Source organism: Hydra vulgaris, chromosome 14 (genome assembly GCF_038396675.1).
Source record: "Hydra vulgaris chromosome 14, alternate assembly HydraT2T_AEP".
Classification (NCBI taxonomy): Eukaryota; Metazoa; Cnidaria; class Hydrozoa; order Anthoathecata; family Hydridae; genus Hydra; species Hydra vulgaris.
In genome coordinates, this window is record NC_088933.1 from 32,754,626 (window position 1) to 32,781,574 (window position 26,949).

At 26.0% G+C, this 26,949-nt stretch overlaps 1 protein-coding gene across 2 annotated transcripts in view; it reads right to left on the reverse strand.

Moving 5' to 3' along the window:
* Positions 1 to 845: 845 nt before the first annotated feature.
* LOC136090443 (torsin-1A-like) overlaps positions 846 to 26,949 on the reverse strand; it is a 92,619-nt gene continuing 66,515 nt past the window's right edge. For both annotated transcript variants that reach the window (XM_065817099.1, XM_065817098.1), the window contains 2 exons: positions 1,436 to 1,768; positions 846 to 1,342 (listed from right to left, as the gene is read on the reverse strand). In XM_065817099.1, the coding sequence (XP_065673171.1) occupies positions 921 to 1,342; positions 1,436 to 1,768 (755 nt within the window). In that variant the 3' untranslated portion in view covers positions 846 to 920. The remainder of the gene's footprint in view (positions 1,343 to 1,435; positions 1,769 to 26,949) is intronic.

Sequence of the window (26,949 nt, forward strand, 5' to 3'; positions counted from 1 at the left end):
CAAAGAATGATTACCAAAAGTCAATAGAAAAGGCCAAGGAATATTATGAATCTGGTAGTTTTTAAAATATTCTTTTAAAAAGTAATTTTTTTAGAGAAATATTTATGAAATGAACAATAATTTATAATTTTATTTTTTGTTTTGCGTTTTTTGAGAATTTGCTTTTTAAACACGCCGGTAAAAAAATCTTGAAAAGTATACATGCTATCATTATGAATTTTTCAGGGATTGTTCGTTTTGCCAATATTTATGATATGATCGGAGTAGAATTTCTAATATGACTTAAGATTTTGAGTTATTAAGTTTTTTTCTTTGCGTTTTGACCTTTTTTTAAAAAATCTAATTTGTCTGTAGCTTTTTATGGAAAAAAAATATTTATTAAAAAATCTGCTTCGTTCATATCACAAATTAAGATATTTAGAACAGTTCTGCAAAACTTCAGTGACACTCCTTTACTCACAAGTCTTTATTTTTTTACGGCGTAAACACAGTTTTTGAGGTATTTTCAGCTGATTTTTTTGGTTACCATAGCAACGAGCTACCATTTTATGTGTTTTTTGGCATTTTTAATGTCAGTATAAATTTTCCTATGTGACTAAAGAGAAAGTTACTTTTTATGTGTAGTTTTAAAATTTGAGGGTAGTTGCCTCTTAAAACTTTTGCTGTAAACCATTGTTTTTTATTAGAACATTTATGCGTTTTGTTTGCAATGGCTCCTAAAGTGAACTTTTGAATACAGAACTAAAAAAAAAAGTTTAATAAGTTCTAATTTATTAGAATTATAATTAAAAACAAATTTTAATTAAAATATTAGCTTCATTATTAAAATTTAAAACTATAAAATATCATTTGGTATTAAAATTATTAAAAACACAAATTACAAAGAGTCACGTAAACTATTCAAATCATTTCTAATAAAGTTACCACAAAGTAACCACTTTACTTTGAATTAATTTACAACCTTGCGTCGAAAAATATTTATACTGATCGTAAATCATTTCATTAGCAACGATATTCAGATTGTTACTGTTGGCTTCTATTTTACGCTTTTCAAGTTCTTTTTTTGCGCATTGCTGGACATGTTTCCTCTCCAAAGGTAAAAAGGGAACATAGAGACTTATTGATGACTTTGAAATAATTTTGGAGTTTTTAAATCCACCTGGCGATTGAGCAGCAATATTAGGTATACTGTTTTCAATATCTGTTAAAGGTATTGTCTCTCTAGTATTTTTATTTTTGTAATGATTAACCAAACGATTGATTATCATATCATCACCAATATTGCTTAGGAAAATAAATATACTTTTTCGATAATCTTGATTACCAACTTTTTCGTTGTGGTCTAAAATTGAAGTCATGACGTCAGCAAGACCTTCTGGCATACTCTCAAATTCATCAAATATAAATAATGAGCGCTCACATAAAATAGTCTTACTTTTAATGAAATCTAATAAATCAGTTTTTATTTTCGGCAATAATTCCGGTGTACAAACTGCATAATTAATTTGTGAATATATAAAATGAACAAATTTACTCTCAGTGCCATTTTTAAACAAAGCATTGGCAACTATCTTAAACACGTAACTTTTACCAGTGCCAGTCGGTCCGTGAAAAGACATAACTAAAGGCGTTTCTCGTTCTTTAATAGTGGAATTAACAATTTTAACAATACGTTTAATGGCATATTCCTGGCCAAAAACATTTGCATTTAAATTTTGTTCCAAATTGTTTTTATTTATCCTTTCAATATAGTAATCCTCACTGCACTCTGAAATGTAAATAAAAATAAATATTTTCTCTTTTGAGTTCAAATCAGAAACATTAAGTCTTAAAAGGACTACAAAATCCTTGGTTCAAAGATTAAAAAATAGGGTTTGACAAGTAAAAAGGATCTTACTAAACGTGCCAACTAAATATTTTAAAACTTAAAGCTGCGGGTAAAATATAGTATAAGAGTATGATAAGCTGTAGATAGTAATATATTTGTTAATTCTTTATTATTATTGTTTTTTTATACTTTGCATTAAGGTTTTGATAAAACTTCTATCTGTTTTAAAAGTTGCAATAAATAGGATATCCACAAAACTAATTTGAAACATTTAAAACTATTTTTATGAATAATCACACTAAAACCAATTATTGAAAAAATCAAATATTCCCTATTTAGTGCAGCAGCTAAACAAAGTTTAAAAAGGGATTCTGAATAGTTTGTTTAAAGAAAAAACAGTTTGTTTTAAAAATCTTTATTTTATTTGAAGAAGTTATATAAACGATAAAACATTTGTATTGAAGAAATTTAACATCAACATTGCAGGTTAAAATATTTTTTTTGTTTGATATAATTATGTTCAAACCACTCATAATAATAGGTTAAACTTTGACAGATAAAAAGTTTAAAATCGAAAATCACTTAAGAAAAAACGGAAATCCCTAGAGTTTTTTTTAAAATTGATGTTTAAAGAACTCTAAAGATTTCAGTTTTATACATTTTAACATATATAATATATGGTCGTGATGAATTTTTGCAAATTGTGAGATAATTATTTTACGTTTTACTTTATTATTAAACTTTGTAGTTTGCTATGCCACAATTAATATTTATAAAGTTTGAAAACAGTTAGATGATCAGCTATTTATTATATAATATCCATGAATGAAAGTATTCCACATTTAATAAAAAAGTTACGAAAACCTTGGTTCACAGTTAAATCAACCAACAAATATTATAACATTTTACTTATTAAAAATATCTTTAAGAACGATATTTATGGTTAAATGCAACATAAGAATTTGCAAAAGCTGTTATCATTTCTGTTATTTAACATATGTAACTTTTTTGTGAGTTAACACATGTAATTATTTCGTGTGTCTGTCAGAAAAAGAAGGCCGCATTATTAATGAAATGCAGCTTAAGAAAAAACATATATGCACAACAAAAACAGTTTCAAAATTTCAACAGTGCATTATACCTGCAGTAGCTTAAGGGATTTAAATTAAAAATTTAACATATATCAACCACCTTATGAGAAATTAGTCCTATGAATAACATTTTTATTGAGATAAAACACACGATTATTGAGATAAAACACATAATTATTGAATAAACATTCTAATTTTGTATATAAAAAAAATTTTATGTTATAGATATAAATTTTTTTTAATTTCATTATTTGTTAATATAGCCTTTTTTCATGAATACAGTTTTCATATACATACATATGCAATTAAATAAATTTCAAGGAAGACATAATGTTTTATTACAAGAAGAAGTCAAATGTCTCATCACAAGAAGAAGACAAATTATCTTATCACAAAAAGAAAACATAATGCCTTATCACAAGAAGTAGACATAACGTCTTAGCAGCGAGTCCCATTTTTACAAGTTCATAGTTTACAAATATGTCATTATAGAGACGTAAATATATAAACAAGGATAAATTATTGGTACTTTTTTTCAGTAATATACTATGACCAGCGATTTATAAAATTACTTAAAGTTAAGTCAGTAAATAAAGTGGTGAGACTTAAACTCTTTTAAAGTTTAAATCCTATCTCTTCTCTAGTGGGACATTCTGAACTGAATTTACAGCATTGACAGAACTGAGGAAATCATATGTCCTAAACTCAGAGCTTCTTAATATATTGTTGTGTTATTGATTCTTATTTCCTTCAGTTAAAAAAACCAGAATATTTTTAATTATTAAAGTTATCATTACTTGAAAGAGATTCTGAAAGAAGATATGGTAAACAGCAAACAAGAAAGAAAAAACGGTCCTCTACAAAATCTTTAAATCATAATATTATTACGACAGAAATGTTTAACTTTTAATGTTTAATGTTTAATGTCGTTTTATTAGCTATGCTTAGAAAGAACGCGTTCTTCAAATGCACAGGGTCATCGGAGAAAGATCTCTTAAGCGAGTTGAAACTTTTTTCCTTATGAAATTTAATTATTAGTTTAGATATATTATATAAAAAATCGTATTAAGATAAATAATCATCGATAAGATCATATTATAATTAAAGTAAGTGTATAAAATAGTTGTATATACATTTTTATTAGATAAAAAAGAAAGAATTTAAGTTTTTATTAGAGATAGCAAGGATTTTAAGTAGATTTTAATTAGGATTTTAATTTTTTAAACAATTTATATTTTGTTTGTTTTAGCTTTTCGTTTTGGCAGTTTTATTATTTTATTGTTTAGAAGAAAAAGAGAGGTATAGATGTTATTTAAAGTTATACTAATGCTATTTTCATAAAATGGTTATTACTACTTTGTAAATTTCTGCGATGCTATTAACTATTTTTATTCTTTTTTAGAAAATTTAGAAAAATTAAATTAAAGTTTTGTGCCAAATCTGGCATGACATGTCACATGTTATTGTATGTAAAGTTTAAATTTTGTTATCAGGATTACAGTTTTTATGAAAAAAAAAGGTAAGGAGTATTGTTCTTAAATATATGTTGTGTTTATTTTGAAACATTTTAAATTTTCTCGCGTAATTTTTTAAATTTTTGTTTGTACACGTTTATTGTTTGCATTTATGCTTTTTTGATATGTAAGTGATGTGGTAATAAGTGCTTTATAGTTGTTTCATCAATGTCTGTTTATAATAACGTAAAGTCTCTTTTATTGTTTGTGTATGTGTTATATAATTGTTTTTAAAAATGTGTTTAAGTATGTATATAAGGTATATATTTAACCTAATATGCATATTTAATCATATTTATTGTGTTTAAAGTTGGCACATATGTTTATATTATGTTGTTTCAAAGTGCTGTGACTTTGTAAACGTGAAGAGCAAGATTTGTCAACTATGCCAGCCAAGTGATGTACTTTTAACAGAGGGTTACACGAGAGTGTTTAGTGCCAAAAAGTACATAATAATGTATTTTAATAGAATTTTGCTTAATGTTGTTACTTATGTTCTGTTTAATATGAATGTTATCTTGTTTAAGTTCCTTTAAAAACAAATTATATTAATTTGTGGTGAGTTCTATTGTTGTGTGTTGTTGATGTGATTTTTTTTTGTTATCTTTCAAAGTGAAAGACATTTTGCTTATAAACTGTTTGTAGGTTGTGAGCACACTTTATATGAAAAACTTTATATATTTTTTAAATATTTTTTTCAAAGTTTTTGATAAATACAGCGGTGGCCAAAAATTAAAGACTCCTCATTTTTTAAAAATTTATTTTTAACCGTAGTATAATTTTATTTTGGAAAAAGGTATCACCAAAAGAAAAACAACTTTAGAAAGAATTTTTATGGTAATTTATATTTATTATAAGAAAACTTATGATTTTTTTACAAAATAATGTTAAAAAAATAAAAAACTGACGAGTAAAAAATATAAATGGGAAAAAAAATCGGACAAATTTTTAAGACCAGTTTCAAAAATATTTCAAAAAGCAATAAAAAAATAATTTAGAAACGTGTTGTTTCTCTATTTGTTTTCAGGCACTCTTGTACTCGTTCTGGCATTGACTTCATTAAAGTTTTGATTACTTCATCAGGCTTATTTTTCAAATGATGAGATATAGAAGATTTCAAATCATCCAAGTTGTAAAGTTGTTCTTTACCAAGCTTGTGATCAGTTGTCTATTGGATTCAAGTCTGGACTATTGTCAGGCCATAGAAGCACTTGAATTTTATTAGAATTGAACCAATCGCTAACAACATGCGCTTTATGACACGGCGCATTATCTTGTTGGAAAATAAATCCATCTTGCACCTGCCATAAATCAATGCTAGGAATAAGCGAGTTTTCCAAAATTTCAACGTACTTTTCTTTGTTGAGTATACCATCGAATAAACGAAAAACGCCAACTCCACAGGCACTCATACAGGCCCAAATGCCTATTGAACCACTGCCTTGTTTTGTTTCTTTCAAAATGCATGATTCATCGAACCGTTTGCAGGGAAGTCTATGCAATATTACGCGACCTTTTCTGTTGTCTACCTCAACGTTCATTTCATGACTAAAGACCACACGGCTCCACTGATCTGTTGACCAATTTTTAAGTAGTTTGCATCACTCTTTCCAGGCAAATTTTTGTTTTTTCATTTACGCGTGGGTTTTTTGCAGCAGCACGCCATAAATAATTTAAATTGTGGAGGACCCTTCGCACAGTTCTAGGGCTTGCTTTAAGACCATTTGACAGTGTCCATTTCGTAGACAAGTCTGTAGATGATGCTTGTCTGTTTTCTTTCATTAATCTCACTAACGAGCGAACATCACGGTCATTTGAAGTTTTATTGCGTCCAGTCCTATGACGAATATTAATTGACTGGGTCTCTTTGTATCGTTGAATTATGTTAATAATGCAAGAGTTAGACCTTCCGAGCTTTTCTGTTATTTGTCTGATGCTGTATCTGTCTTTTTCTTCGATCTTTGCACGCATTTTTTGCAATATTTTTATATCCTTATTGCAATTCAGAAGTAAATGTTTATTTGATATCGAAACTCAGGTTTTGACATTTTATTTTATAGCCAACGTAATAAGCAATAAGACAGTTAAAAAAAATAATGGATTAGTATTTTTAATAAGTGCAAATTAAAGATTTGAAAGTGGTCGCTAAACTTTGTCCAGTTTATTTAAAGAAGGTTATAAGTACTCATAAGTTTTTTAATAAGTTAAATGCTGTTTAATTAGATTTAGATTAAAAAAATTATACCACTTTAATCCGTATGTTTTAATTAACAAGATATTGAAAAAAAAATAATAATATGTCAATTAGAATCTTCTTAACTTTAATTCAAAGTTTAAGAAAGCAACTAAAAAATGAGTGGTCTTTAATTTTTGACCACCGCTGTATATGTCACTTAATATTGGTATAAAATGTGTTTATATGTGTTATATAAAACTATATTTGTTTATAGTTGTATATATGTTAAAATTATGTTGTTTCCATGTTTCCAAAGTGTTGTGATTTGGCATTATCTTGAGCAGGATTGATATCCTTGCCAGCCAAGCGGTGTACTTATAACAGAGGTGTGACTAGGCAGCATTTAGTGCAAGGCGGTGTTTCTGCTTTAGTGTTAGGTTGTGTTGTCTTGCCTATTTTTAATTATTCTGAAAACACGTAATGTCTGGTAATGTTTAGCGTAATGTGTATGAGAGAGAATGCAACCTTGACCTTTAAATCTGGGGCATTTTAATGTACTAAACTTGAAGTAATTGAATAACTAATATTGAATATAAAAGTAAATATACTTTTATGTATTTATATGTTTAGTAAAAAGATAAATGTAGTTAACTTTAAATTGGTTTTCTAATTTTGTCTTTAAAATTTTAAATTGGTTTGTCATTTTCAGTGGATTTTAGGATCAAGGGTGTAAATACTCTATTGTTATGTGTTATTGGTGTGATGTTTTGTGTTGATAGACTGCTTGACTTACCTTCACGTTGGTGTCCATTGTTAAAAATGAATAGTTGGTAGTTTCATTATTGGAACTTACTGCTTTAATTTATTTACTGAAAGCCAAGACAACGTTTTGCTAAAAATGCCATTTATATCTTTATTTGATTTTTATGTTATGTTTTTAGTATTGCTTATCCTTTTGCACTTGGAAACAGATTTTATTATTACATTTTCGATAAATGTTTATATTAACTGCCATGTCAACATCGGTTACTATAAATAGGTAAATCGATTTTGAGTTTTTATGTGGCATTTTTTTTTAATTTATTTTTTATTTTTTTGTAATTATGGTATCATAATACCAATTTTTTTCTTCAAGATTTACGATTTATAAAAAAAACCTGATTTCCTTTTATTGTAAATTTTTTTCAGTTAAAATGAAATAAAAATATGCAATTAGTTCAAAATTCTTTTTAATTTCTCTATTTTATGCCTAATAATTTGTTGTACGTAACTTAAGAGATGTTTTTAAAGTGAGATCGCAACTAAAAACAAACTAAAAATCTTTAAATACATCGAGAATATTAAAGTTTTGCGCATTTTTCAACAAGTTACTTAACATTTATAAGGGTTTTTTTTAATTAATTAGCTTAGTATTAATTCATTAGTAATTAATTACTAATACTAATTAATTAGTAATTCTAATACTAATACTAATTAATTTATAACTAATTAATTTATAATTAATTTATAATTATAATTAATTATAATTAATTTATAATTAATTGTAATTAATTTATAATTAATTGTAATTAATTTATAATTAATTGTAATTAATTTATAAATAATTATAATTAATTTATAATTAATTGTAATTAATTTATAATTAATTGTAATTAATTTATAAATAATTATAATTAATTTATAATTAATTATAATTAATTTATAATTAGTTAATTTATAATTAATTAATAATACTAATACTAATTAATTAGTAATTAATTAGTAGCTTTTATTGTTTAGACACAGAATTGAAGACTGAAATAAGTCAGTGTTTTTGCTATTAAATATTTGTTAATAAGAATTTGTTTATTTGTCCTGTAACTGGAACTTTAAAATTTCAAGTACTTAAGCTTTATTTTATTTTTTCTTTTAGTAGAGTTGGAAAAAAAACTAAGTGTAAATTATATGATTAGTATAGTTAAATAAATAAAGTGTTTATATCTGTACCTCAAAAGTCCAAGTCAGTTGTCACATTTTAGAAATTGTCCAGGAGACAGTAAGTAGTGAAATAATTAGTCTTCCTTGGCTTATTCTTGATTGTTAAATTTATGTTTCATTTAATTTGTCTTGAGGCACATGAAATATACTTTTGACGAAAATAAAAAGTTTTATCAAAAAAGTGAAAAGTCATTTCTGAACTAAAGACGTTTTTTCTTTGTTTCACATTGTTGTAGGAAAACAGGCTTTATACCTGTGTAGATACTGAAAAAACTAAAAGGGTCTCATACATAACTCATTTAAAAAAAAAACTGGATAACCGACCGTTTCTTTCGAGGAACAGATATGAAAATTTAAAGGTTATTTTAGTTTATAGCTTTGGTTTAGTTTATAGTTAATTTTAGTTTAGCTTTTGTTAGTTTTAGCTTCAGTTATCTTTTTTCTTACTTTAGACATTTTCCTGGAAGATAGGGGGATAGGTAAAAACAATTATAATTATATGTTTATTCATATGTAAATATTATTCTATCAATTATTCCGAGGTATATTTTTTGTCTTTAGTGTCTGGTAGAAGCATAACTGGTAGGGCTGTGTTTTAAACTTTATACATTTTTTATGGAGAAATTTGTGCAATAGATAAAAGAATTATTTAATATAAACATGAAATTTTTAAACTGTTTGTATTTTACTAATATTTTTATTAAAATTAAATTTTTCACAAGTTTAACCCTTTTTAGTTTTTTTTTTTTTATTATTATTATTATTTTTAGCATCCTCTTCATCCTGTGAAAATGGTGAGGTTATGCTTTATATTTTTATTAAAATAAATTGTAAATATTTTTAAATTTTATTATATTCTTCTATTTGTAATTTTAGAGTCGTTAACATTTGAGCAATACTAAAGAGACCGCTCCCAACACCCAGGGCCTCTCTCAGAGAGGTCTTTCAATAAGTGGCGAAGTATTGGCGGTATGAATGAGCCATTCTTTAAATGGATGACTCATCCATACCGGTGTGTTGGAAGGCACCGAGGAAAAAAAAGCAACCAAAAGGTTGTTAATGATTTCTATCAGTGAAGATATTTATATCTTTTTTGTTGCCTCTTTTTCTTTAGTGATTGTTTTATTTTTTTAATTTTGTAACTTTGTAATTTTTATTTTAATTTCTAATTTTTTTTTATGATATATTGTTGTATATTTGGTTTGTTTTTGTCTTTTTGAAATTTAAATTTTTTTGTTTTTCACCAATTAAATTTAAATACAGTTAAATTGATTCATTACCCAATCGCCATAATATGATGATACATTCTATTTGTTAAAAGTAATTAATTGGTAGTTTAATTTATTAAAAACACTGCTTTTAAAATTTAAAATAAGCCAAAAGTATTTAGCTATATAAATGCAATTTATTTATATGTCTATTTGATTTTTTATCTTTATTGTTTTTAGTTTGGCTCCTTAAAGCATTTGTTTTTTAGCTTTTTAAAAAAACTATTTTATATCTATTGTAATGTTTTTTAAGTTTAACTAAAGATTACTAATAGCCAACGTGAAATAACGTCATAAAACAACAACAAGCTGCATCATGACAGCAGTTTAAGTATGACATCAAGCTATTGAAAAGCAGTTAAGTTGTTTTCCAGTTGTTTTTTTTTGTCTTTTTTTTTATCTACTTATCTGTTACATTTTTTATTATAGGTTTGTCATATGACGCATTAATGTATTATAAAAGATCAAAGTTTACATATTTTCACAACTTGTTATACACATGTTTGATTTTAAATTAACATGTGTATAAAAAATTGTAATAATATGTAAGTTTACATATTTTTACAGTTTGTTATACACATGTTTGATTGTAATATAATTTTTTTTTGTTTGAAACGTATTTGCACTAAATTGCTGATTTATTTATAATAAATTTATTTAGTTGTGTGCATTTAACGTTTTAAAAACAATTTTCTTTTTTAAGGAAACATGTATCAAGGGTATACTAAAAAATTAATAACTCGTGAATAATTTACGTTCACTTCATAGTAATCTGGTTAATTAAAGTTCATGTTAAAAAAAATATAACAAGAGTTTTTCTTTAAATTTTCGTCAATTTAAAGCATAATGAAGTGTTATTATTTTGTGTCAGTAACTAAAACCGTATTGTGTTGAACTTTGCAGTTTCTTGGAAAATGGTATTGCCATACACTGACTTAAGTCAGTTGTAAATTACTCAAGTAATATTAAATAATTGGTAAATTAATTTGTTTGAACTTTACAGATGGTTTAATTTTTTAATTTGAAGGTGTTTTTCTTACAGGGTATTAGTTAAGGTTTTGCAACTTTAAGTTGTGGAAAACAGCCACTATAAATTAAGTAACAGACCGACCGTAACCTGTATTACGGGTTGCTTTCTGCTAGTGTCAAAAAATCATTAACTAATCAATAAATTGAGACAAATAAAATCAGCGCCAAGAAAAACAGTTGTCTTAATTTCTAAAAGTAATTCTCCAATTTTTACAACTGGATACAACTTTTTTATAGACAGCGATTTTTTTTTGTCCTTTTAAATATAGTCTGACGATGCCCTGTTTGAATTGCAGCAATATACATTGAACATATTTTATTAAAGAAAATAAATCTTGGCCAGTTTTTCAATGTTTCATGCACTAAATGTAATTGGAAAATAACATTTTGTTCTTCAAAAGATTGCAGTTGATTGCAGTCATCTTCAGGGAAAAGAGTTTGAAATCAAAATACTCACAGATTTTGTGAAATAAAAACATTTTTTGCAAACAGTATAAAACGTAGGAACTGAAAAAAGTTGACTTGTTGTCAGAGTCGCATATTGAACAGCTGTTCAATAAATCATGTGGAGGTACTAAAAATATAGAAGTTGATGAAATGATTAATAAATTGTCTAAAAAACACACTCTTAAATGGAGATGGTGGTACAAAATCTTTTGATAAAATTTGTAAATCCGATCCATATCCAGGTCATAGCATCACCAAAGGAGATATGTCCAAAAGGGTGTCAGAACACGTCTTCCGAAACTAATAGCCGATTACAAGGGTAAAAAGTTGATCAATGGTAAAAGCATTGGGGAGGTTTAATTTGTCTAACTAATAAAGTGATGAACACTTTTCAAAACTAAGTTGGAATGATTGTAGGACAAGTTAGTGAAAACCTTTATAAGATAAAAGAGGTTGTTGCTGCAGTTTTACATCATAGCACAGATGAGCCAAATTTGTAATTGCCACTGTTGTTATGGCAAAAAAATGATGGTCCCTAGAGATTGCTCCCAATTTTTAAAAAATAAGGGGATAAAAAATAGGTAATTTACTAAAGAAGGTTTACAAAAATTTAATATTCAGCTTGTCAACCAACCTTAGAAAAAGTCAACCAACTCAGTAAAACAAAGAAGAAATCTTCTTGTAATCAAAAAACGTATAAGCAATTAAATAAACTTGAGGAAAAGAAACATGCATATAGAGCATTTTACTTTTTTTTTTTTGTTGTTGTTTTGATTTTTTATTGTTATATTCCCTTTTTTTATATGTTTTATTCCCTTTTTTTTTAATTTCTTAATGAGATTTTTTTTGACTTTGATTTTTTACGATTTTTGCGGTCTCTAAACAAGGATTGGAATAGCTTCTGAGCTGAAATTTTTCAAGGTTTTACCTAGTTTTATTTAAAGTATTCTGTGGGAAGCACTTTTTAAAGTTTTATAAAAAGCAATACCATTTTTGGATAAACATATTTTTACTTTAATCTTAAAATTTAAAATTTGACAATTAATCTAGCACGTTTTAAAAAAAAATACTTTTTCTGCTCGCTCAGGAGATAGTATTACTAATAATGATTTTAATTCTAAAATTTTAAGCGATTCTGATCATTTTTCTAAAATTTATTGTTGTGGGAAGAGAAACATATGAAATTAGGTCGAAATTCTGTTCATCACGTGTACCATTAATGACGTCATTATTTTGTATTTATGCAAGTAACTGTTTGTTTTTAAATATATACCATTTAAATAAACTATATTAATTTATTTTGATTTTTTGTAATTGTTTTTTTTAGTTTAAGGTGCAAAAAATAAAGCATTGGTATAAAAAATTTAAAAAAACGTGAAATAAACATTACAAAATACTTTAAAAATTGTACATTATTGATTGTTTTGTTATGAGATTAGATATATTCCAATTAAAATATATTATAGAATATTATCATCTTTGTGCGGAGATATGATATTTTGAAGTTAATTTTTTTGTATAAAAAATACATTTCCACCAAAATGTCGACCCTTTTTGTGTTTATTTGCCTGCCTGAAAAGTAACAAGTAGGAGTTTTTACAAATATGTTTGATTATAGTATATTTGAGTTTTGATACCCAGAGTTCTCAAAGAATCGTTATGTCATGAGAAGTTATAAAGGTCTCATTATATTTAATATTAAGTCCCTTACAATCAAAAGTACACATTCTAAACTGTTTTTCAATATTTTCTTTTTTTTATGAATCCATAATGACTAATATAATTTTTATGGTATGCGTTTGTTTCGAAATGTTGGTCACTTATAGAACATATACGCTTTTTCCAAACGGTTTAACAATTATATTATTTTCTTAACTAGACGGGGTAAATATTTTAATTTTTTTAGTATTATATACTAAGACTCAATATAATCTATTGTACTCGTTTTTGATACTTAAGGCAATAGATATAGGCGTGATGCTTAACTTAGTCTCCATACGCAGTTTAAGCTGTTCTTCGTTAAATTCGTTGCGTGCACCACCTATAAAAACCTCAAACTTACAAATAATTCAATAACCAGCAATAGTTTTATTTCCGCGAAACTTTGTTCCAAATATAGGTTCCGATGCTTTATTTAAATTTTCTAATAATAAAATTGTTTCGCGTGCAGACTTATTATTTTTGCCAACTAAAACAAAAGCGTTTGGTATATATTCGACTTTTGAAAGGGTTTTTTTTATTTTCAAAAGTTGTTTGTTTGTTTATATCTGTTATAATTATGGTCTTTTGTTATTGAGCCACAACCTTAGCAAATAATTTGACCTTTACTTATTTGAATTAATTTGACTTTGTCGTAGTAATTTATTCTTTAACTGACGAGATTAAAAACTTGTCAGTAAAACTTTTATCTTTTTTGGTCGATCATGGCCTTAAACGTACTTTAACTTGCTTATATATAAATATATTTATACAAATGTTTATATATATATATATATATATATATATATATATATATATATATATATATATATATATATATATATATATACATTTATATAAATATATATATATATATATATTTATATATACATATATATATATATATACACATTAATATATACGTGTATACATATACAAATATATATATATATATATATATATATATATATATATAGGTATATGTAAATATCTATATATATGCGATCATGGACTATACGATATTATTATAAAATTGCTTAGTATCTCATATATATATATATATATGTACATATATATATATATACATATATATATTTATATATACATATATATATATATATATATATATATATATATATATATATATATATATATATATATATATATATATACGTGTATACATCTGCAAATATATATATATATATATATATATATATATATATATATGTATACATAAAAAATAATTATACGTATCTATATATAATTATATACGTATAAATATATATATTATATATTATATATTAAATAAAACTTTATATATTATATATGTGTATATATATATATATATATATATATATATATATATATATATATATATATTCATATATATATATATATATATATATATATATATATATATATATATATATATAGGTATATATAAATTTCTATATTTATACGATCATGGACTGTACGATACTATTATAAAATTGCTTAGTATCTCATATATATATATCATATATATACATATATATATATATATATATATATATTCATATATATATATATATATATATATATATATATATATATGTATATATATATATATATGTATATATATATATATATATATATATTTATATAAATATATATATATATATATATATACATATATATATATATAATATATATATATATATATATATATATATATATATATATATATATATATTTATATATATATATATATTTATATGTATATAAACATATATACAAATACAAATATATGTACAATATATTTTAATATAAAATAAAATTTTTGGAAATTATGTAAACATTAATATGTAACGAGGCCTATCAAGTGAACTTTATATTGAACATAGGTTGCACATTCTAACACCTAGTGCAATACTGTCACTGTCTTAATGCCAATTTTTTACTCGACTTCTTTTATATTTTCCTCTATTATCATTCTTTTTTCTGAAAATTACTTACTCTTTGTCGGCGTAGGAGTTAGGATGCTTTTTAGTGAGCTGAACTCGTCTTCGTGGGCCTTGGTATGAGGCCTCTTAATTGCTGTTAGCCAGAGGAAGATTAACGACATAGAGAATAAACGCATTGAAAAAAGGTATATGTTAAGTAAAATATTATGTCAGATGTGTTTTATATTTTCTTTTTTGTAGTGCGTTTGTTTTAAAAAGCTCTCATAATTATTGTTCTCGCGATCTGATCTATACCTCGTTTAGTTAAGGTTGTGGTTTTCCACAAATTGATTTGTATAATTAAAATTTTGATGTTAATAAATGTTAAATTGTCATTAAGTTTTTAATTACCTTTATATATAATTTATATTATATTAATAATTTTGAATGTAAGTTTCAAAATAAAGTATTACTATTAAAATTTTTTCTCAAGTTCATGTTTTGGTACTGGTTTTAACCGAACCTTTATTTTTAAATATACCTATATCTAAATCTTTCAGTGCTATGCTAGACTATCGGATAGATGTTTTTAAAATTCCCTGGAGAAGCTGCTCGCTAAAAATATGAATTTACTCCACAAAAATGCTTCTGCTTTACCAAAACACGAAATTACGATGATAAGGGTGTGATGATATACTTTCATACTTGTTTATAAAAAAGCTGTAAAAATCCATTTCTCATATTACCAGCAATGTATTCTATAACTTTATCTACTTCTAACCTACATTCTTCAATATCACTGCATCCTGATTATCTGTAACTCTACGCTCTTCATACAATTTTAAATTTTTTTAAATTTTTTTTTTGTTTTTTTTGTTTTGCCGTTGAATAATATATACAGTTTTGAATCATATAAATAAAAATAAATATCGCTGGGGCAAAAAAAAGACTTATTTAGCCTTATCACCGACTCCCATTCTCACGTATTTACAAAAAATATTTAAATTTCTATAGTTAATAAACTATTTATTAAAAAAAATATAAAAGTAAAATAACAATTTGCTGTCATTTAAAGAAAAATTTAAAAAATCAAAATTTAAGGAAAGAGTACGATCAAGTGAATAAGAAATGGTAATTAAGATATTATCATTTGCTTAAAACTTAAAAGTTTAAATTAAGATTTAAAAATAAAAGTAAATAAACTAATATATACCGTTGAATTAACATAAATTAGTATGCTTCATAGAAATATCGTAAATAAATTAGCAAACGTGATAGATAATACAATAATTAAGGCAATGAAAAAAAATGTTAATACACTCAAAGACATTATTTTGGTATAAATTATTTTTTTGTATTTGAGTTTTAATTAAAAAAAACATTTAAAATCGGATATATTAAAATCCATAAGTAAGAATGTCTGTTTTGATTCGTTTTTAAACTGCTCTATACTAGTTTTATGTGTATTTACAATCTTGGGAAAGATTTTCCACAATTAATGTCCATGATAAAGAACTGAAAATGAAGTTTGTTTTGAATCATTTTTTGGGACAACAAAGTTGTCATTTGAAAATTTTGCTTAAGTATACGCAGAAGAGGCTCACAAGGTACAGTTCTATCAACTCCAAAAATTGTTCTGCACGCGTGTTTTTGTTTACAGAACATTTTTTTTAATTTTCGGATGGGAATACTTTTTGATTTATTTACTTTGTGGAACAAAATAAATTTGGTTTTATCCACATTTAAAGAAAGTTTACTACTTATAAACCACTCATTAAATTTCGTGTGTTGTTTCAAATAGCGTGTTAATATCTCTGTGGGAATAAAAATGAATGGAGTCATCTGCAAAAATAATACAATTTAATAGGTCTGCTGCTAAATTTAAACCATTAATGTACACTAGGAACAACTGTGGTCCTAAAATAGAGCCCTGGAGAACCCCACAAACTACGGTTGACGGGAATGTTCGTTTTTGTTCATACACTTTAAATTGTTTTCTATCGGTTAAATAACTTTTGAAATAAAGTAAATTGTTATTTTTTAGTCCATAGCGTTCAAGTTTTTTTATTAATATATTATAATTAACGGTATCAAAAGCTTATGACAGATCAATGAAAACTCCTAAGGTAAAGTAGTTACAACTGAATGCACTTGATATTTGATTGACTTGTTCAACCACTGCATCTTCCGTTGAATTTTTTTTTTGAAGCCAAATTGGTTTGAAAACAACGTTACTTTTTCTGATAAGTGATTAAATAGCCTACTCAACATTATTCTCTCAAGTAAATTTGAAAAACAAGGTAAAATAGATAAAGGCCTATAATTAGAGATATTTGAGTCATCTCCGGACTTAAATACCGCCGTGTTTCGTACAGTTTTAAGCTTTTTAGGGACAATTACCTGTTTTATATGAAATATATAATATGTGAAAAAAAGAGGGTTTTATTTATTATATACTGATTTTATAACATTAACGTTAATTTTATCAAATCCAGTTATTTCGTTAGTCTTAAGGTAAAAAAAGGCGGTTTGCAATTCAATCAGTTTTAAATTAGTTTCATCGATAAGTTTATAATAACTTTTTAAATAAGATTCAAATGGTGTTGAGTTCAAAGGAGTTTTTAATGCCAAATTCGGACCAGCATTAGTAAACAAGCTGTTTAGCTTTTCAGCAATAGTTTATTTATCATAAGTTGTGTTTTTATCAATTATTATTCTTTTTTTGGCACAATGACTCTTGCATAACTTTTTTTTTCTGATTATTTCTTTAACTACACTCCGTGTTTTTTTAGTGTTTACGGTGGCTTTACTTAATAGCTTTGCATAATAAAGCTTTTTTGAGTTCTTTTTTGTTTTTTCAAATATATATTTAAAATTTTTCATTTTTTATAACTTTTTTTTTTCAAGTACTTGCTTGTATTGTATATCTTTTGTTTTCTTTTTGAAGGTTTGAGTAACCCGTTAGATATCCACGGAGTTAAAACAGTTTTGGTTTTTAGAGTAATTTATTTTAGGAAATTCTTGATCACATTGCTTGCAGAATTAATTTAAAAATAGATCATATGCGTTGTTAACGTTATGTGACTGCAATACCAGATTCCAATCAATGTTTTCGCTTAAAAGATTTTGAAATTGTTTTACCAAGTTTTCATTGATCTGTTGCTTTAATATAATGAATTGAAAAGGAATACTGTTAAATAATATACTTTTAGTAACTAGGAAAGTTGGGAAATGATCCAATAAGTCAGATTTGATTATGCCTATGTAAAGACGGTTATTATAATGGTTATTAGTAATTATATTATCAAGAAGTGTAGAAGAGTTGTTGATCACTCTTGATGGCTTGTTTGTTGTCAGAATTAAATTATTTTTAAGAAGAATGTTTATAAAATTGTTAACATTTTTATTGGAAGCATGGTGTTTTTGGTCGATGCTAAAATCCCCAACTAAGTAGGCATGACTTCAGGTTTTATTTGTATTTGATATGAATGGTTAAAGATAAGTTTTAAATTTTTTTAAGCTAGTAGATGGAGGTCTATATGTGGCATTTATATTTTTTTTTGTGTGTGTTTTTATTTATTAGTTCAATCCATAAATCTCAGAAACTATTTTATTTACACAGAGATCGAACATAAATTATAACTAATTAAGTTGTGAATAAAAATACATACGTCCCCATCAACACCGAAACAAAGTGGTTGGTGAACTGATGAGTAATTGATTAAATCAAATTGGGCATTTGTTTCACCACGCTTACACCAAGTTTTCGTTAGACAAATAATTTTAAAATTGTGTTTTAATTCATCCAACAAAAACTTAAGATTTCAAAATTTTGTATTTAAACTTTGAATATTAATATTGAAAATTGAAATACTACTTTTATTTTTTTTAAAGATATTGAGAAGATTCAATTGCTATATAGTATTGGCTTTCAGATATTTTTTGATTAAATTTATTTGAGTCATCGACGTCACTAAGTACAACATTTTCTTCTAAAAATTTAATTATAAAGTTTTCCTCCATTTTAAAGAAAAGCATATATAAATAAACGCAAAATAGTTTATAAAATAGTTGGTAATAGTTAAAAGAAAATTAATAAACCCTAACCCTAACTAACTTGACACGGATTCAGAATTTCTTTTGTTTTCTTAGACGCCCATTTACGTACAATCAGTTTATTGTATGATATGTATGCAAATTTTCCCAGCTGCCACTCAGTTTTCATTTTTTCTCTAAGATCTTTTTTTATTAAGTTCGTTTTGAAGCAAAAATCTTCGTTTATGTATATATTTTCACCCTTTAATTTAAAAGAGTTTTTTTTTAAATTCTACCTTATCTTTGTAGTCTAACAGCTTAATAATAATTGTGCCTGGTGTTTTTGCATCCCAGCGTCCACTGCAATGCGTGGAAAATGTGAGAATTGAGCAATTCTTACATTTTCCACCCCTAGAGTCTCTTCAAAAATTTTATTCACTTTTGTTTTACTTTCAGACCACGTTTTATTTTTATTTTCTATGATGCCATCAATCCTAAGGTTGTTTCTTCGTGACCGATCCTCAATTTTTCTAAGTTTTTTTTTAAAGTCAATAAACTCATCGTATTTATGTGCTTCGTTTTTACAAACTTTTTTTCTCGATAGACTCCATATCATTTTTGACCTTTTTTTTAATGAGCTACTTGTGATATTTTAAACTTTTCTTTATATCAAATATATCCTTTTCCAATCGCAAAACGCAACTTTTACTCTCTTGAAAAAGACAAATAATGAACTGCAAATATCTTAATATGACCATCAATTATACCTCATGAGAAACTTAATCATCTCAGCTTTACTTGGGATATTAGAAAATCAATTTTTGCATTACTAAATAGAACAAATACTGACAGTCGGTATCAAACTTCCAGACAACGGTATCATCCAATGTCAATTTTCCAATTATTACCCACGGTCTAGAGCTCGGTGAAAATAAAGAGTCAATAATGTAAAGACTTGACACACTTGAAAGGAACATTTTTTAATGTCACCAAGTATACGTAAAACTATATACGCTCTCTATTTAAAATTAAAAAGATATTAAATTATATACACCAAAACAAAATACATTCAATTATCCCCTTTTTAAACAATAAAATTTAAAATCATTATTTCCCAATTCAACTACTGTTCAATTAAACCTTCTTTTTTTAGATGATTTAAAAGATTTATGTAATATTCATAAACTGAATATGGAAACCTTTATGATGGTCAAAAAAAAGTAAAACTTTGAGACAGAATGTAATTCCTGAAGCTACATTTAATATTTTGGTACAGGCGGTTTAATGTTCGAATGTAATAGAACAGCGAACAATTTTTAAAAACTCACTTGAAGAAAATACTCCTAATGATTTTTTATCTCTTTTTCTTTGTTTGTATTTTTACCTTGTAAATATATTTTACAGATGGTGATTAGTAAAATAATAAAAAAAATAATATAAATATTCAACAAATACATGTTTATCCAGTGTAACTTTTACTTAAATTCAATTTTAAAGAAGCCGCCATGGTGGTTCACAAACAAATACCGAGCTAGTAATTTAATAATCGTGGCTTTTATTGTTGGTATAATTTTGATATCGTCCGAGACATGGTTTTTTTTTGTTTATTCGGCTGCAAAAATTGTTTTAAAGATTCTACCAAGTCATTTTTTTGTATTTCTTTCATACTTTCACATCACGACGAGGAAATTAAACAACTGTCAACAGAAAGGAAAAGTATGGTTTAAAAGTTTAATGTTTTAAAAGTATGGTATCAGAAACAAAAAAAATGGAAAAAAATGGTTTAGTGCAATGAAAAGTGAAAACAGGATTTTTAAAGCAACTCATAATAAAGTTTGTTTCATTGCAGGTTTATTTTTATAAGTTTCATTACAGGTTTATAGTTTCTTCTATGAAAATTATTATCTAAAACTAATCAGTAAACTTGGTTTTTCATATTTACACTTGAAATGTTAAAAGATGTGGCTATTCAACAAGTTCAAATAGTTTCATATATATTTTAAATATAAAATGTAGTTAACCCGATTTAAACTATTATACATAAACTAGTTTAAAAATGGTTACCTCAGTTCTTGCTTATAAATTTATCACTTTGTACTTTATGTATTACATACAATTAGATATGTATTTAAGCTTTGTATATTACAGGAAAGCCTTCCATTATTATTATTAAACTATTTGAGAAATCTCATCCAGATTGGATACCAAATCAATCTATGGGTTATAAAAAAAACTCAAAAAGACATGAATGTGCTGTTGATCGTCAACTCAGGCTTATGCAGGTTGTTTCAAAAATCATTTCGCAAAAAAGAATTAAAAGTTATTAAACCACCATGTCCCATTGATTTTAAAAACAAAATTTTTGGTTCAAATTTACACGATGTTGTATTTGAAGTAATAATTGAAGTATATCAAAATAATTTCAAAGATTCTTTATGCCAAACTAATTTAACAAACCAACATATTATTTCCATAGAAGAAGAAATAACCTTAACTACATTGATAATTCAAGTTTGATGTCTGAGTTGTCTATACTAAATGTTGGCGCAAAAGATTGGTTTGTATCAGATAAGAAAGTCCTATTTTATACAGGTTTTCCAAATATGGATGTGTTTATTACTCTTTTCAAGTTTATAAAACCTTTCTTTCTGTATAAAAGATTAAAACTTTCAGATTATAAGCATTATTTTTTGACTATGATGCATCTTTGGCTTAATTTAACATTAAATGGTGTAGCTTATCGTTATAATGTCAGTGGCACAATAGCCTCTTCTGTGTTTCTAAAAACTGTTGATGTTTTATATGTAAGACAAAAAGAACTAATAAAATGGCCTGTGAAAGAGCAATTTTGTCAGATTACATCAATATATTTCCGACAACATTTCGGAACAAAAGTAGGAGTTATTCAACACATTTTGAGGTTTTTATTGACGAAAAATTCATTAGCACGTGCACAACATTTTCTTTACATAAACCCCACAACACTGTCAAATCTTTATTGATGTTGTACCTCAAGGTGTTTTTAGTTTTGATTCTAAATCATAGGGTGGTTGTGTTAGTAATAAATATCTAATTGAAACTTCTGGTTTTTTATCAAAGTTGTTACCTGGTGATATTGTTATGGGTGATAGAGGATTTGCTATTGAAGATAGTATTACTTAAAATTGAACTGAGGTGAAAGTAAGATCATTTATAAAAGGAAGACGCCAACTCAGTTCTTGGATGCCGGGCAAGCTAGAAGAATAGCATTTAATCAAACTCATGCAGAATAAGTTACAGTTAGGATTCAAAGCATATATGAAAATTTTAAAAGTACAATTCCTTTGGACTATTTGATTTAACAAAACAATGGTTATACAACAATGGACAAAAGTTTTGACAATATCTTGTTTATTAAATGATTTAAATGATTCTGTCATAACGTTTGATTATTCATTTTTGTTGTAAACCATATATATATATACATATATACATATATACATATATATATATATATATATATATATATATATATATATATATATATATATATATATATATATATATATATATATATAAACACTCTTAAAAAAGTTCAGGCTAATTCAGTCCGGAATGGTTCAGGTGGGCAAATTTACCTGAACATTCAGGCAATTTAATTCAAACATTCAGGCATATTACCGTATTGGTTCAGGTATTTTAGCAAACTAGCTGAACACTTAGAATAAAATCCCTGAAATGTTCAGACAAAAGAAGTTCCGTGAATTTTTCTACTGGAACGTTCAGGTGCTTTACCGGAAACATCAAGTAAATCGCCTGAAATGCGAATGAAATGAAATGCCGAAAGCAATCACTATTAAACTTTTTAGAGGTCGCATGTGATTGCATTCTTTCATTTTAAATTTTTTTATTAAAAATGAGCACAAAAAAGTTGTCAGAGTCACAGTTGGCAGACTATTTATTATCAAAAGGATTATCTATAGACGCTACAGAAAAGCTTAAAAGTAAGCTATCTTTTCATATTTTTTGCGAACGTACGTAAAAGAGATGTGTATATAATATATTTACATATTTATATATGTATATTTACATATGTATATATTATATTTACATACATACGTATGTGTATATTGTATGTATATATACATACGTAAATATATAATGTATATATACATATTTAAATATACACATGTATACATACATTATGTATATATACATGTGTATATTTACTTATGTATACATTACAATTACATACATATATATGTGTAAATTTTTTGCGAATGTACGTAAAAGAGATGTGTATATAATATACACATCTCATTTAGGTATTATATTATACTACATCATATTATGATATAAATTATCATAGTATATAAAATGTAGTATATCATATTATATATAAACTACTATATCATATTATGATACATCATGATATATCTGGATGTATGATATATATATGGATGTATGTATATGTATGATATATGATATACATAATAGCTCAAAGGAGAATAATATCGAAAAGGGACTTACCGGTACCGGCAGGTCAGATTATCCTTATGTTAAGTAAAGTTACCAGTAGCAGGCTACTGGTAACATGTAATCCAGTACAACCTGCTTCATGTTAACGTAAGGAAGGGCATCCGGTTTTAAAACATTGTTTCAACTCTTTCATAATGGCATTTATATGTCATTATGAAGAACCATCCAAACCACACCAGTGTGGAAAAATGGATGTAAAACTTACAAAAAATATATATAAATGTATATACGTGTATAGATGTCAAAATATAATTTTATTATTTATCATATCGATATACTATATCAATATCTATATTATTAATAACGTGTATCTTTTTATTTAAAAAGTTTTTAGATACATCACATACCACATAACTTTTATAATAAAGACCATATAGAATGTGATGTTTACACGTCACATTCTATATGGTGTTCATTATAAAAGTTAATTAGTATGTGATGTGCATAATCTAAAAACTTTATAGATAAAAAAAAGATGTACACACAATGACATTTACAAAGTCAAACTTAGTTCAACTAAGTTTAAATTTGTAAAAAAACTAAAAAGTTAAAGTAAATAAGTGATAGATGCGCATCTATCTACTCTAATCCTACTATTTTATTAAATTGTTGGTTATAATAATTGTTACAAAATTTATTTGATTAAATAACTAAAAAACTGTATTTAAAGACAAAAAGGTTTCTATTGAAACTCAAATGGTTAGTTTTTATACTAAATATACTATTGATTATTATTTTAGGTGAAGAAATAGTTTAAATGAGTTGCTATATGATATTATTAATTATCTGCTTGCCAAGACAGACATTGTGTTAAAAACATACAGATGTGGTACCGCAACATTTAATGCTCTTTCAGAAGAATTTAACACCTAGAAAAATCCTTTTAAAGGCATTGATACTCATTATAATTTGTTGAATTATTTAAACTAAAAGGTCTCTATGTTGAACCTGAAGCATATTCAATAGGTGATCGGTGGGATGTTAAGCGAGACAGATCAACAAAGCAACAAATGCAGGTGTGTGTGTGTGTGTGTTTACCTTATACCAACAGAGAAAACCTTTAAATTGTTTTTAAAACAACCTGAGACTTAGAAAATTTTAAAAAGAGGCAATGAGTCAGCAAATGATATAGCAGAAGATTGGTTAGATGGTAAGTATGGCAGACAGCTAAAAACATATACCAAACATTATTTTCCTAACTGTATTCATGTATTTATTCAGATTTATTTTGATGAGGTAGAGACAACAAATCCGCTTAAATCTAAAACTGGAATACGCAAGTTAGGTGCATTTTATTTTACAATAAAAAACTATCCACCAGCTGTAAATTCTGCGTTAAGCAATATTCATTTTTTGGCCTTAGCACATTCAGAAGACATTAAACGGTACACCACTGATCCTGGTATGGAAGTTATTGTTCAGCAAATAAAAGACTTACACGATACAGTTTTTTGTGAAAGAAAAGAGATAAATATTCGTTGTTTTTTAACACAAACTGTTGGTGATAATTTAGGGCTGCATGCAATACTTGGATACATGGAGAATTTTAGCAGTGCTTTATTTGCTTGTGACTTGTGTATGGTGACTCAGGATGAGATGCAAAAAGTATTTTGTGAGTATTCTCTTACAATGAGGACACAACAATCATATGAGCAACATATTGAGCGACTTAATTGAGCTTACTTAATTGAGCAAACTTAATTGAGCAAACTTAATTGAGCAACATATTGAGCAGCTTAAAAATGGTACCATTTCAACTAAAGAGTGTGGCATTAAGCGGCCATCAACTTTAAAAAATTTGAACTATTACCATCCTGCTTATAATGACTCAGCCGATATAATGCATGTTTTATTGGAAGGTGTAATTCCGTTTGAAGTCAAGTTATTTTTGCGCCACATAATTTATGACTTAAAGCTTATTAATCTCCATGGGCTTAATTGTTGTATTAATACAATGGACTATGGTCTGGTTAGTAAATCAAAACCTAGTTTTATAAGTGAATCACATTTAAAAAGTCAGAACTCATTGCTTGGACAACGGTCAGCTCAGATGCTGATTTTGTTTTTACATTTACCATGTATTCTAGCTGATGTTATTGACAAAGTAGATAATTTAAAATGGCGTTTGTACCAATTGCTTAATCAGCTGACAAAAATTATTTTTTTTGTCAGCTGATTAAGCAATTGGTACAAACGCCAAACTCTGTACTGTCGCATGTTTTGTACTTAAAAGATATTGTATCAGAACATCATGAGTTATTAAAAATATGTTATCCTGATAAAAGACTTTTATATAAACATCACAGAATGGTTCACTATGGTACTAATAATAATAGAGAATAGCGGACCACTTTTACATATGATGATAATGCGGTTTGAAGCAAAGCATAACTTTTCTAAGCGACGTTCTCATATTATTTGTAACTTTAAAAATATAGCCTTTTCTCTCGCAAGCAGACACCAACTTTCTCATGCTTTTGTTTGGATGACTAGATGTCCATTAAAAGGGATTTCAGATGTTGGAAATGGTACAATTATTTCATCATCAGATATTAGGCATAAGTCATTAATTTTACCTCTTATTGGTGAAAAAATAGATGTGTTTATGGCTGAAAAAGTAGTCATTTTGGTCAAAAGTACCAAACTAAGATGTCTGTACTTCACTCTATTAGTGATGAAGGTGAACCGTCATTTGTTAAAATTGAACAAATATATGTTCATCAAAATGTAATTTATTTATTGGACTTAAGTGGCATATCCACATGTATTGTGATCTAACTCTATCGTATTGTTCACTTGATTTAGAGCGTATATGTTTGAGAGCAAATAACTTGTTTAAAACCTACATGTATATACGAGCATATTATTTTACGTCACTATTTGTATCATTGCAATGTATTAAAATGATTTTTCATTTTTAAATAATTTGTATATTTTGCTTAATTGTAAATTCTTAAGATAGCAGTTTTATAAAAGCTTATTATTGAGTTGCTGAAAATAATATAAGTAGTTTGCTAAACTAAATGTAAAAGTATTTATAACCCGCTATAACTTGTCCAAAACAATAAATGTTTTTTATATATTTTATATATATATATATATATATATTATATATATATATATATATATATATATATATATCTATATATATATATATATATATATATATATATATATATATATATACAAATTTGTTGTTTTAAACAAGTACATTACTCCTTTAATAAACAGCTTGAGAAATGAATATAAACTTCTTTTTTTTTTGTGTAGAAAAATGATAGAACATCTACATTTTTCAGTTTAAGTGAAACTTTAAACAGCTCCCTTGATGAGTCGGCTTTGTCACCAACATTATCATCGACAATTCAATCTTCACCTGATGTTTTAAATGAGTCCAGTAAAGTCAAATTAAATGTTTCAACTATTGATGTATAGATTGCTTTAAG